Raw genomic sequence first — 12,384 nt, 5'->3', positions numbered from 1 at the left:
CAAAAGTTGCAACGCTGTGAGGGAGGCATTTCCGATCCTATGAAGTAGAACTATTTTTGGAGCTTCACTGTACGCAAACTAGTCTCTCAGTTTTGAAACTAACTGAACAAAGCTGTCCCAAAAATCGGCATACCTACGTTCATATTTCCCATAAGAACAATCGGTAAAATAAATTTTTAAAAGTTTACTATTTATTCATCATATTTTTAATATAACAGCTATTATAATAGACCGAGCTTATATAGTTTACAAATCATTACAGTGTACACTGTTTAGACAAGTCAATAACTTATCCAAAATTAATCTTTAATTCATCTGGTTATTGTGGGAACTTAAAAACATTTAAAGTGGCAGGAGAGGATGAAGCACCAGCAGAGCCAACCTGACGTGGTCCAATTTCCTCTACTAGCAATTCATATTCATGGGCAGGTCCTTAAATCTTTGAACTTGGACATTATAGGGTTGGCCTTGGGAACGCAGCTCTAATCCCGCTCACAGTCCAATCGACACTCACCCAGAGAGCCACCCCCCGAAATCCGATTAGCGGCAATCAAATAATATCACATCTCATCAAAACAACCCGAGAGGGAAAAAGTGAGGAAAAGTCAACAGTCGTCAGCATCAGAATCAAATTAGCAGCAGTTTGGTGGCTAATTCGAATGCTCTTTATCATTTTCTGGCAGGCGTCTGTGACTTTATGGCACGTGTGTGGCCAGGATAGATAAGAGCATACCCCGGCAAACTCCGGCAAACTCTGGCAAACTTCAGCAAACACCGACACGTGGCCCACAACGCAGGTTTTATGTGGAGTGGGCCTGGTCAAATGGATTTTCACACCCACTCGACGCCGGCAAAGCCGCCAATTAATAAAATTCAATTATTCCAAGCCACCGCAGACCGATGGGAAGAGATGATAAAAAGTAACGACATATTTCGGCACTTGGATCGGATTTGAGAGGGTTAAAATGGTCTCTGATAGTCTTATAAATATGTCCACAACCCAACCATGTTTGGTTATCACTAGTCCATAAAAATACATAGAAAGCGAGTTAAGGGAATGTATTTTTTTAACTTTTACTGTAAAATAACCAACATTTGAAAACTGCAAATTAAATTAAAATATCAATTGCTTAAATATAAAAAATACAACAGAAAATTATGCCATTTTAAATTGGAAAACATATTCATGTAAATTAGCCTTATAATAAATGAAAACTAGTTAAAATAATTATTTCTTAATAAATTGGTAAAGATATAACTGAGAATTTAAAAAGTAACAATTTACCCTTGAATTCTTAAATACATTAATATACGTTAAATAATACAAATATAGAAATCTTTAGTAAAGTAAGATACTAAAATACACCTATGGCTAATACCACATAATCTTATACTATTATTTTTAAAACCGGCGTAAACAGTTTTGCAACTATTATACAAACCTTGAGATGATATGTTTTTGTTATTTATACATCCGCGTATTACGGGTGCCGACAGCACAGCCCCATCCCACCGTTTTCAGTTCAGCAACCCCTGAAATGTGGCTGGAATCCCCGCTGTTAGGGACTTGTGCCGCCACCTGTCGGCCAGAACCCGCTCTCGCCGCCTTCGAGTCCCAATACCCGTTGGCAATCGATAACCTGGCAATCAGCTGTATTTGGCGTTTCCATCGGTACGTGCCACAGAGCACACCTGACCAGGTAAAGCTTCTAAAGACGAATAGAGACTATAAAGTATAGGGTAGAGCGCTGGGGGGCTAAAAGCTTGGCGCCACTTTCATTTGTGCCTGTGCAAAAGCAGAGGATGGATAGCAAATAGTGAGATAGTGAGAAAGTGAGTAATGCCACGACAATTGTCAACGTGGGGCAGGCCCGAATGCTTAACGCCGACGAGCAATGCTGTAGGCAGTGAAAAGCTGCCGCTCACGTGGCGAAATGCGTGACTTGACCCGCAAATCCGCCGCCCAGCCACTCCCCCGGAAAACACCCCTCGGAAAACGTGCTGCCAGCCCCCTTGAATCCACCCCCAGCGGCCACCCACCGCCCCCAAAAAAGGCAGAAGGTTCCACAGCTTTTCTTAACCTCAAGTTGGTGCACGGGGCTTGGTTTGGTTATCGTTTTTGGTATTAGCTTGCAAAATAAAACTATATTTTCATTCTTAAAGCTTTTCTGGAATATATGCGTTTTCGGGAATTAAAAACGCTTTGGCTGTATATTAATTTTATATATTGTCTATCAATTAAATAAATATAATTTTGTTAATTAAAAAAATTTTAAAGCATTTAATTATAGAGGAACATACAATTTAAAAGTATGTTTGTATAATTAAATAATTTTTGTAAGCTTTTTACTATCTAAATCTATTAACATGAATATATTTTCATTATAATTTAAGACAGACAAAGTAAGCCCTGAAAACAAGAAATATATTTTAATTTATATATGTTGCATTTGTAGTACTTAAACAAAAGTCCCTAAATTGTTTGTTTTTCTTTTTTAGCTCAAAGTAAAAGTTCCGCCCAAGGGTTAATGCTTGAGCCCGAGTGTTTGAGCCGATTTGAGCGAGTAGCCGAGAGCAGAAAGAGCGATTGTGGGAAAATTCTCGGAATGTGAATTTGCGAGTGCTTGTAGCTTGAAGCTTGGGGGCCAGTCATTATTCGTACGGGTCTCCAGCCAGAAGGTCGACTATTAACGCGTTCGCCGAGAAATCGAAGGAATCGTGATTGAAAGTGCTTCAAAGTGATTGAAAGAAGAGAAGCAACGACCGCTAGAACTAAAACACTCAATATTTGTTTTTTGGTGACTGTGAGAGTGGCGGAGCTGAATAAAATTTAACCGCAAAAGTGAAGAACATAGCCAAAACTAATATATAGAATATCAGAGAGTACGACAGAGAGAGCAGTCCGGCGAGCAAGCGAGAGCGAGAGTGTAAGTGCAATTGTCACGTTGTTGCAATATAAAAAAAATAAAAAAAGTACAGAGAGAAACCCATTATCATATTGCAAAAACAAAACCATTCTCGGGCCCAACTTACATAAAGAACTCGGCTCGTAACGTCTAAATGGCGTATATACATGGTGTTTTTTGTTTATTAATAGGTGCCATCTGCCCACTGCACAGTGCACGTTGTACAGAGAGGCAAAAACAATCCATCAATTGCAGCGTAAACAAAAGCTCTGCGTACATACATACCTGACCCTACTGAACGATACTCGAGTGTCTGCGGTTCTGGGTTAAAAATAAAATTAAATAAATAAAGTTTGATTGCTTGGGCGAGCCAAAAGTTACGCATACGCAGCGTGGTCCAAGGTGGGCATGAACTTTGGCAATCTGTGGCAACCTTTATTCAACTGCAACAGTTCGCAATGCGAAACCGTATCACTAATTTGGCTAACAGTACATATACATATATAGGGCTTATGTGAGGTAAAATTACCCAGTTTTAAAGGTAATATGAAAACAAGTTTTAATAGTCTTTGATCAATCATCACTTGGTTTGTTTGGTATAGTATTAGATAATTTATTTAATCTTTTAAAAAGTGTTTAAAAATAATCAAAAGATTAATTTCGATACTTTTATTACGCATACGTGTCGAGGGCCCTGTTAAATGTTATAGATCGCCACATATTTTTGACTTCTTTAGTCCTTGATATGCTTAAAAATTCTTATTTTAGCAACATTGTTTCGTTTTTAACCTTTATCAGTTTAGGGTCTCCTAACTATAATTAACCAGCCAACTTGCTGCATTTAAAGTACGCATTCGCCATGTGGGCCCATTTATTTTTGATGTACATATGTCTATTTTAATTGAACAGATTTGTAAGGCCCCAGACTTGTTATACAAGTTAAAAATAAAACGTCCTTTTTTGTGCATTGTATTTTGCCACAACCCATATCCCACAATTCATAACCATATTCCCCGCCCCTCGGTTACGAGACTGTTATCCACCGTCTGCGAATCGTACCACCTGCATTATCTAACATCCCCGCGAATGACGCACGACATACTGTCCTACCGCAATCCAATCCTCCCACAAGGACTCACTCGACCAGTTGGCCCTTTGATTTGTTAGCGTTTGACAAATCCGCGTAAAAGTTTACTGACGTGAATTATGTAAGGACGTTAAATTGAGTGAAAGATTTAAACCCTTTAAAGTATTAAATATTTTGCTGATTGTTTGTATAATACAAATTTGCCTCATAGAAAATAGTCAAGTTAACTTCTCTTAAGGTAGTTAACTTATTACAAGGAACATTGCTTCATTACAAAAATTAGTCTGCTTATTTAATTTTTTTTGAGTGGACTAACTTTCATTGTGGTTACGTCTTCACATTTTTCTTCCTCTTTAAAAAGCCTTTAAATACCTACAAGTTAGGTGTCGATTTTACTATCAGAATGTTTATTTCGATTATTTACCTTTAACGTGCAAGTGTGGGTCACCTTTGGTTTTTTCTGAATAGCTTCTGGGCTTGACTTCCATGGAAAACTTTAAACATATTTACAAGTATGGACCCATGTTAATTATATGAGAACTCCTAAAACATTTTTTGCATTTAATCAACATATGTAGACCATGTATTTTAAATGTGCCACGTCAATATTTTCCTGTGTGCACTTATAATTATCAATAATTGGGCACCCAATAAATCAGTCAGGAGGAAGTTTTCCAAAGGAACTTTCTCCTAGTTTCCTTGTGACTACCGAAATCTTAGTTTCATTTCCTTTTTGCTTTCTGCTACACTTTAAATGCAGCAAAAACCGAAAACTAAGGTTCACCCGAATGCTTAAATGAAATGTGGGTTTTGCTGATTTTGCCTAATTGCGGAGAATGAACCAGGGCTTTATGCAATCTGTAAAATTGAATTCAGCAAGTATTTTTTTTCGATATTGCATAACCTATCAAGTAAACAGTGAAATATGAGTTTAGGGTTTTTTTATATTACTTCAGTTATTAATAAGTCAGCGGATTTATTTAGAAAACCATACATTGTGCAGGAAAGCGGAAAATGCAAACTAATGCGACTCGCGGGGGCTTATCTTATTTCTTGTATCTATCATATTGTATATTGTGTACATTTTTATCTGTGTTGGGGTGTGAATGGGGCTGCCTTGCGATTGCAAAACGGCATCCGTTGGCCGCAACAACAAAGAACCAAACACTCAACGCCTGCAGCTGCACGTGAATGCAACATCGCTCCATCTTCCTTCCACACCGGCCCACTACCATCTTGCCGCCTCCCTCGCACGCCGTACTGATGCCAATTATTGTAGTAAAGCTACAGTAGAGGGAACTTTACCAAGAAAAAGTCCAAAGCCGAATATATCAATATTTCAAATTATTATTGTTATTGTTAGAAAAACATTAATACTAATATTCTGAACTATGCAAGTGCTCAAATTCTTTAAAAAGTAAATCTGTTTAAAAAATTACAAGGGATTTCTCTATTAAAAATAATTATTCAATAATAATAAACATACAAAGCAATACTTTAGATAACTTAATAAGTGAAATAAGTTCCTCCTATAGAATATCCACTGTATTATCTATCATTGGCACAGATGTCATCATGCCATTAATCAGGTGTTAATCAAGCCGACGAGTGGCTGAGATTTTGAAAGTGGTCAACGTGCTTCAGGCACATGTCATAGGTTGCCTTTTTTGTCAATGGGGACCAATTTTCATTTAACCCTTTACTTTTTTAACCCAGTTACTTAAGTTCTATTCTCGTCAGGAAATTGACTGACTACCATTTCAATTATTTTCTCCCTTAACTTCTGGATTCATGCGATTCATAGAAAATAAATGCCCGTCAAGCCACGTGAATAAATTTAGAGAAAGTACCTCTAGCAAGCAACGTGAATAAATTAAATGTATATATGTACATACATACATATGTACATATTTGGCTGATTGATTGAAAGGGGAAGCTGAAATCGACGCGACATCCAGATGTTTGTGAAACGCAACCCAACGCCGCAACAGATTTCGTGATGTATTTCGTCATAAGAACGACGATAAACTATTTCACAACCCCAAACGAAACACAATCGATCCCCGTTTGTGCAACAACACAGCTTTGAATGAAAGTACAAGTCGATTCTGCAATTCAGTTGGATAATTCATTGAAGCCTTTTAAATTGACTAGGACTTTTAAATTGCAAATTCTTTATTACCGAATAAACATGAAAACTTTTGTATTATTATGTTTTTTTTTGTTTTTTTCAAAATCCTAAACCGTTTACAAACCTTTATAAAGCAATAAGTTTGCTTCAATATTTAGTCATTTTAGAATGTTCTTAAATAAGACATTCAATTCATAGTATTAACTGTAATAAACAATTAGTTACAATTACAATTTGTAATACAATATATGTATTTTCACCGAGGTTATAGTATTGTAATAAATTATACCTTTACCTTTTTTATGTTTTTTTCAGAAATCTCTTTAAATATTAAATTATACTTCCACACAAATTGCCAAAATGGAGAACCTAAACACAATGGAGGGCGGCGAGTCCACGGAGTCCACACATAACACCAAAGTGTCCGATTCAGCATATTCAAACAGCTGCAGCAACAGTCAATCGCAGCGCAGGTAAGAGCATAGTTCTTTGATGGGAAAACGTGACATCTAAATGCGTACTATATCCGAACAAAAGCATGTAAGACCCCAGAAAGTAGGCAAAACTTTTCGAAGAGGTTGGACGGACATGGCTAGACCGAACAAGAATATTATTACATTTAACAGGATTATAAATGTCTAATTGCGTTGTCAGCTGACTGAAATTATAGCAGTCAATCAAAGCTATACTATAAGCTTTGATATTGATATGTTTATAAAGAAAGATAAGGCCTGTCAATTTTACGTATTTCAATGGTAAGAATGAAGAGTAAATATCAAATTGAAACTTGCAATATTTTTTGTTTCCGTGTAAGTAAGGTAGGGAAGGGTACCAAATCTAGTTTATAAGTATCTGAATACTTCTCGCCACTGTACGCAATAACAATCTCCCATTTGTTCCCCTCTACAGTGGCAGTTCCAAGTCCCGTCTGAGCGGCAGCCACTCATCCGGCAGCAGTGGCTATGGCGGCAAGCCGTCCACGCAGGCCAGCAGCAGCGACATGATCATCAAGCGGAACAAGGATAAGTCGCGCAAGAAGAAGAAGAACAAGGGGGCGGGGGGACAGACGCAGGTGCAGACCCAGATCTCGGCATCGGCATCCCTGGACGAGGAGGAGAAGCCACGACCCAGTGGTGGTGGTGGCAGTGGCTGCGTGGATCAGCAGATCCTGTTGCAGGATCAGCAGCACGGCGAGGATCACCGCAACGAGCCGGAGGTCACGGAGCACGGAGTAAGGCAGCGGGACAGGGAGAGGGAAAGGGAGGAGGAGGATCAAACCGAGTCCGAGTCGGAGGCGGATCGGGGAGCGGGCGGCGTGGCCAAGTTGGATACGACACAGAGCTTCCCCATTCCATCGCCGCTCACCGTCAACATTGTTCCGCCATCGATGGGCGGCGGAGTGGGCGGCTGTGGGGGAGTGGGCCACGCCTCCGGCCTGGACAGTGGGCTGGGAAAGTTCGAGAAGACCTGGGACTCGGCCCCGGGCAAACTGGAGTCCATGGCGGGCGTGGGCGTGGCAGGCGTTGGCGGAGGCGCCGTCGGTGTCCAGCGGGGGGAGCGCATCAAGGAGGAAAGCTTCTGTTGTGTGATCTCCATGCACGACGGCATTGTGCTCTACACCACGCCCAGCATCACCGATGTCCTGGGCTTTCCACGCGATATGTGGCTGGGCAGGTCCTTCATCGACTTTGTTCACATCAAGGATCGGGCCACGTTCGCCAGCCAAATCACCACGGGCATACCCATTGCCGAATCCCGTGGCAGCATGCCCAAGGATGCGAAGAGCACCTTCTGCGTCATGCTGCGTCGCTATCGGGGCTTGAAGTCCGGCGGATTCGGGGTGATCGGCCGCCCGGTGAGCTACGAACCCTTCCGGCTGGGACTCACCTTCCGGGAGGCTCCCGAGGAGGCCAGACCGGACAACTACATGGTCTCCAATGGCACCAACATGCTGCTCGTCATTTGCGCCACTCCCATCAAGAGCAGCTACAAGGGTGAGTTCTTTAGCCAAAAGGGTTTCCCAACCAACTGTCTACACTGATAAATATTTAAATATTTATCACTTTGATTTTATTTATTTAATTAAAATTAAACGTCTTATACATAATGCGTTTAAAGGAAATAGAATGCATTTTAAATCCAATTTTTTTCACATTAATTCAAATGTTAAAGCATTAAGAGATACAATCGTATAATTATTGTATTTATTATTTATTATGATTTTACATAAATATTATCCTTTTATAGTTAAATTCAATTTTGCAATAGGAAATTTTAAATTCAACAGCCAGTTATTTGTTTGCACTATTCTATATTTGTTATCAGTGTTCCCAGTCAGTTGAATAGAAGGAGTTCCATTTAACCAACAATTTTTAACCCACAGTTCCCGACGAGATCCTCTCCCAGAAGAGCCCCAAATTCGCCATCCGGCACACGGCCACCGGGATCATATCGCATGTGGACAGTGCGGCGGTGAGTGCCTTGGGCTACCTGCCCCAGGACCTCATCGGACGCAGCATCATGGACTTTTACCACCACGAGGACCTCTCCGTCATTAAGGAGACCTACGAGACGGTGATGAAGAAGGGCCAGACGGCCGGCGCATCCTTCTGCAGCAAGCCGTACCGCTTCCTCATTCAGAACGGCTGCTACGTCCTCCTGGAGACCGAGTGGACCAGCTTCGTCAATCCGTGGTCGCGCAAGCTGGAGTTCGTTGTCGGACATCATCGAGTCTTTCAGGGTAAGTTTGCAACACAACCTTAATCCTACCGAGCTATAGAAAATCATATAGTAAAGTCCTAAACCAAAAATAGATTACTACAATATTTAATTTTTTTTTTTGTATTATATACTTTTAAAAGGAAGGAACTATTACATTTTGATGAAAAATAATACATGCTCAGAAACATAATCAATAAAATAAAATAAAAAATATTATTGCACATTTGAAATAAATAAACTTATTAGTTTACTTAAAATGTTCACTCACTTCAAATTGAAACAAAAATTTCAAGTCGAGTAAGCCAAGTGCATAGAATTTAGAGTCATACATCACTCTATTACTAACCAACATAAAAATATATGTACATAATTAATATAAGTATTTATCTTAGGACCCAAGCAGTGCAACGTCTTCGAGGCGGCGCCCACGTGCAAAAACAAGATATCGGAGGAGGCCCAGAGCCGGAATACGCGTATCAAGGAGGATATAGTGAAGCTGCTGGCAGAGACGGTCTCCCGGCCGTCGGATACCGTTAAGCAGGAGGTCTCTCGTCGGTGCCAGGCACTCGCTAGTTTTATGGAGACTTTGATGGACGAGGTGTCGCGGGCGGATCTCAAGCTGGAGCTGCCGCACGAGAACGAGTTAACGGTGTCGGAGCGAGACAGCGTGATGCTGGGCGAGATCTCGCCGCATCATGACTACTATGACAGCAAGAGTTCCACCGAGACGCCGCCCAGCTACAACCAGCTGAACTACAACGAGAACCTGCTGCGTTTTTTCAACAGCAAACCGGTGACGGCACCGGCGGAGCTTGATCCGCCCAAGACGGAGCCGCCGGAGCCGCGTGGCACCTGTGTGAGCGGGACGAGTGGACCCATGAGTCCCGTCCACGAGGGCAGTGGTGGCAGTGGCTCCTCCGGGAACTTCACCACCGCCAGTAATATACACATGAGTAGTGTGACCAATACGAGCAATGCGGGCACAGGTGGCACTGGAACGGCGACGGGAACTGGAACAGGTGCAGGTACAGCTACTGGCACTGGAACGGGTACTGGAACAGGTACTGGAACAGGTACAGATACTGGAATATGCAAAGGAACTGGAACTGGCACTGGAACTGGCACTGGAACAGAGACCGAAACAGGTACTGGCACAGGGAATGAAACCAATTCCGCCACCGGAACAAACTCCTCCAAAAACGGAGGCGGAGGAGGAGGAGCCACTGCACCACCCATTACCCTCACCGAATCCCTGCTGAACAAGCACAACGACGAGATGGAGAAGTTCATGTTGAAGAAGCACCGCGAATCGCGTGGACGCACTGGCGAGAAGAGCAAGAAGTCGGCCAACGACACCCTGAAGATGCTGGAGTACAGTGGCCCAGGGCACGGGATCAAGCGAGGTGGCTCCCATTCGTGGGAGGGCGAGGCCAACAAGCCCAAGCAGCAGCTGACCCTGGGAGCAGATGCGGTCAAGGCAGGAGCAGGCGGCGGACCAGCGTGCTCTGGTGGAGCGGGTTCGGGAGGAGCCGGTGTGGCCGGAGGAGGAGGAGGAATATTAACACCGGAGGTCAGGACCACGACGGCGGTATCGGGAGCGGGAATTCCCGGCGGAGCGGGAGGAGGAGCGGCGGCGGCAGGACCCACCTCCTCGGTGGGCAGCTCCACGCCAGGACCCTCCTCCTATCCCTCTTGCACGCAGAACATCAACCTCTGGCCGCCCTTCTCGGTGGGCATCACCCCGCCCGTCCACTCCACGCACACGGCCATGGCGCCCAGCAGCTTCTCCACCGCCGCCGGCCTCTTCCCGACCTTCTACTACATCCCCGCCTCCCTGACGCCCACCAGTCCCACCCGGGGATCCCCGCGCATCCACAAGCATCCGCACAAGAGCGGCGTGGGCGTGGGCGTGGGCGTGGAGCTGCCCACCACCTCGCAGCAGGCGGCTGCGGCGACCGCCCAGGCCATGCCGCTCCAGTACATGGCCGGGGTGATGTACCCCCATCCCTCGCTCTTCTACACCCATCCCGCTGCGGCCGCCGCCACGGCCATGATGTACCAGCCGATGCCCTTTCCGGGCATGGCCAACGCCCTCCAGATGCCCGAGCAGCCGATGGGCTCCCAGTCGGCCTACAACAAGACGGTATACACGGTGAGTCATCCTATATTCACTGATGAAATAGTGGAATAGTGGACATCGAAAACAAAACTGAAAGTCTCAATTTAATTGTTTCCCTTGAATGAAAAATATTGAATTGAGTATGAAATTCTTGGTTATACTACGTTGTAAGTTAACCACATCTCCTCTATTTGTTTCTCACAGGCCGCGCCGGCGTCCATAACGAAAAAGGTGCCGGGGGCTTTCCACTCGGTCACCATTCCCGCCTCGGTGGAGCGGCCCTCCTCGCTGACCACCTCCGCGAAGGCGGAGCCAGGATCCAATGGGGCGGGCTCCGATTCCTGCAAGAAGGAGGTGACCGACTCCTCGCCCATTCCCTCCGTGATGAACGACTACAACTCCGACCCGCCCTGCAGCAGTAATGCCCCCAACAACAAGGTACTTACGGGTAGAAAACTAGAAAGGCAAATGACATTAGAATGCCCTTTGCAAGCGAACAAATATTTATTAATTAATATATTAAACTGAAATCACGTCCGTTCTTCCACAGAAATACACGGACAGCAATGGGAACAGCGATGACATGGATGGCTCCAGCTTCTCCTCGTTCTACTCATCCTTTATCAAGACCACGGACGGATCGGAGAGTCCGCCGGACACCGAAAAGGATCCCAGGCACCGTAAGCTAAAGGTATTTACTCAGGTCCCATTGATATCCTGCCCCGTTGTTGAATTTGTGAAGTGTGAAGTGCTTTCAAAGCTAATTTTAATGTTGTTAGAGGCATTTAATGAGTGATGTCATACTTTGCATTCCACAGGGCATCAGCGTATCGGAGAGCAAGATCATGGAGCACCCGGAGGAAGAGGAGGACCAGACGCAGCATGGGGATGGGTAGTAGCCAAACCCGCAGTTGCTGCTGACCGACGTGCACAACCGGATGCGCAATGTCGGTGCCTAGGACTACGAACCAAGCAGCAGACACCGCCGAACAGCAGGGATCCTGGAAATGAGTGAGCACCAGTCATCCATCAACAAACTCTCCCAACTAACCCCGGGTTTTCCTTTTAGTTCTCCGATTATCCGCTGGATGTTAAATATTCTGAATCTGGTCGAATGAGCGATGAAAACAGCAAGATGGGCTGAAGCAGTTTCCACCATAATACAAAACAGGATGGTCTCGAAGGATCCCCACAAACTAATCTAAACAGAGGAAAATGTAGATCTCATTGCCAAGAAAAGCGCTAAGAAGAAGTCGGCTTAATATTTTAGTTAAACATTCTAAATGTTCTGAAAATAGCCCATGTCAGTTTTAAACATTTTATTTTAATTTTAAGAAACTTGTTAATTTATTTTTCAATTTTTGTGCACTAAATTAAAAAATATCTAATATTTGGCTGGATTTTTTAAGCAAGCGATTTT

The 12,384-nt window shown here is 43.5% G+C and overlaps 1 protein-coding gene across 1 annotated transcript; it reads left to right on the top strand.

Annotated features, from left to right (window-relative positions):
* The first annotated feature begins 2,464 nt into the window (after window positions 1-2,464).
* Window positions 2,465-12,354, top strand: LOC108136208 (period circadian protein). The gene is made up of 9 exons (XM_017257216.2): window positions 2,465-2,927; window positions 6,440-6,597; window positions 7,034-8,118; window positions 8,508-8,864; window positions 9,238-10,997; window positions 11,169-11,402; window positions 11,515-11,655; window positions 11,783-11,975; window positions 12,034-12,354. Exons 2-8 carry the CDS (start codon window positions 6,485-6,487, stop codon window positions 11,858-11,860), a joined length of 3,768 nt encoding a protein of 1,255 aa, XP_017112705.1. The 5' UTR covers window positions 2,465-2,927; window positions 6,440-6,484; the 3' UTR covers window positions 11,861-11,975; window positions 12,034-12,354.
* Window positions 12,355-12,384: the final 30 nt, after the last annotated feature.

The sequence above is a fragment of the Drosophila elegans genome, unplaced genomic scaffold (assembly GCF_018152505.1).
Source record: "Drosophila elegans isolate 14027-0461.03 unplaced genomic scaffold, ASM1815250v1 contig_149, whole genome shotgun sequence".
Taxonomy (NCBI): Eukaryota; Metazoa; Arthropoda; class Insecta; order Diptera; family Drosophilidae; genus Drosophila; species Drosophila elegans.
Note: the sequence above shows the minus strand (reverse complement) of the source record. Positions and strands in the feature narration are given on the sequence as shown.

Excerpts from the sequence above, each read along its gene's own strand:
- LOC108136208 (XM_017257216.2), top strand. The coding sequence starts at position 6,485 with ATGGAGAACCTAAACACAATGGAGGGCGGCGAGTCCACGGAGTCCACA. Across the intron at positions 11,403-11,514 it reads GTAATGCCCCCAACAACAAG|AAATACACGGACAGCAATGG; the intron begins GTACTTACGGGT and ends GTTCTTCCACAG. Across the intron at positions 11,656-11,782 it reads CCAGGCACCGTAAGCTAAAG|GGCATCAGCGTATCGGAGAG; the intron begins GTATTTACTCAG and ends TGCATTCCACAG.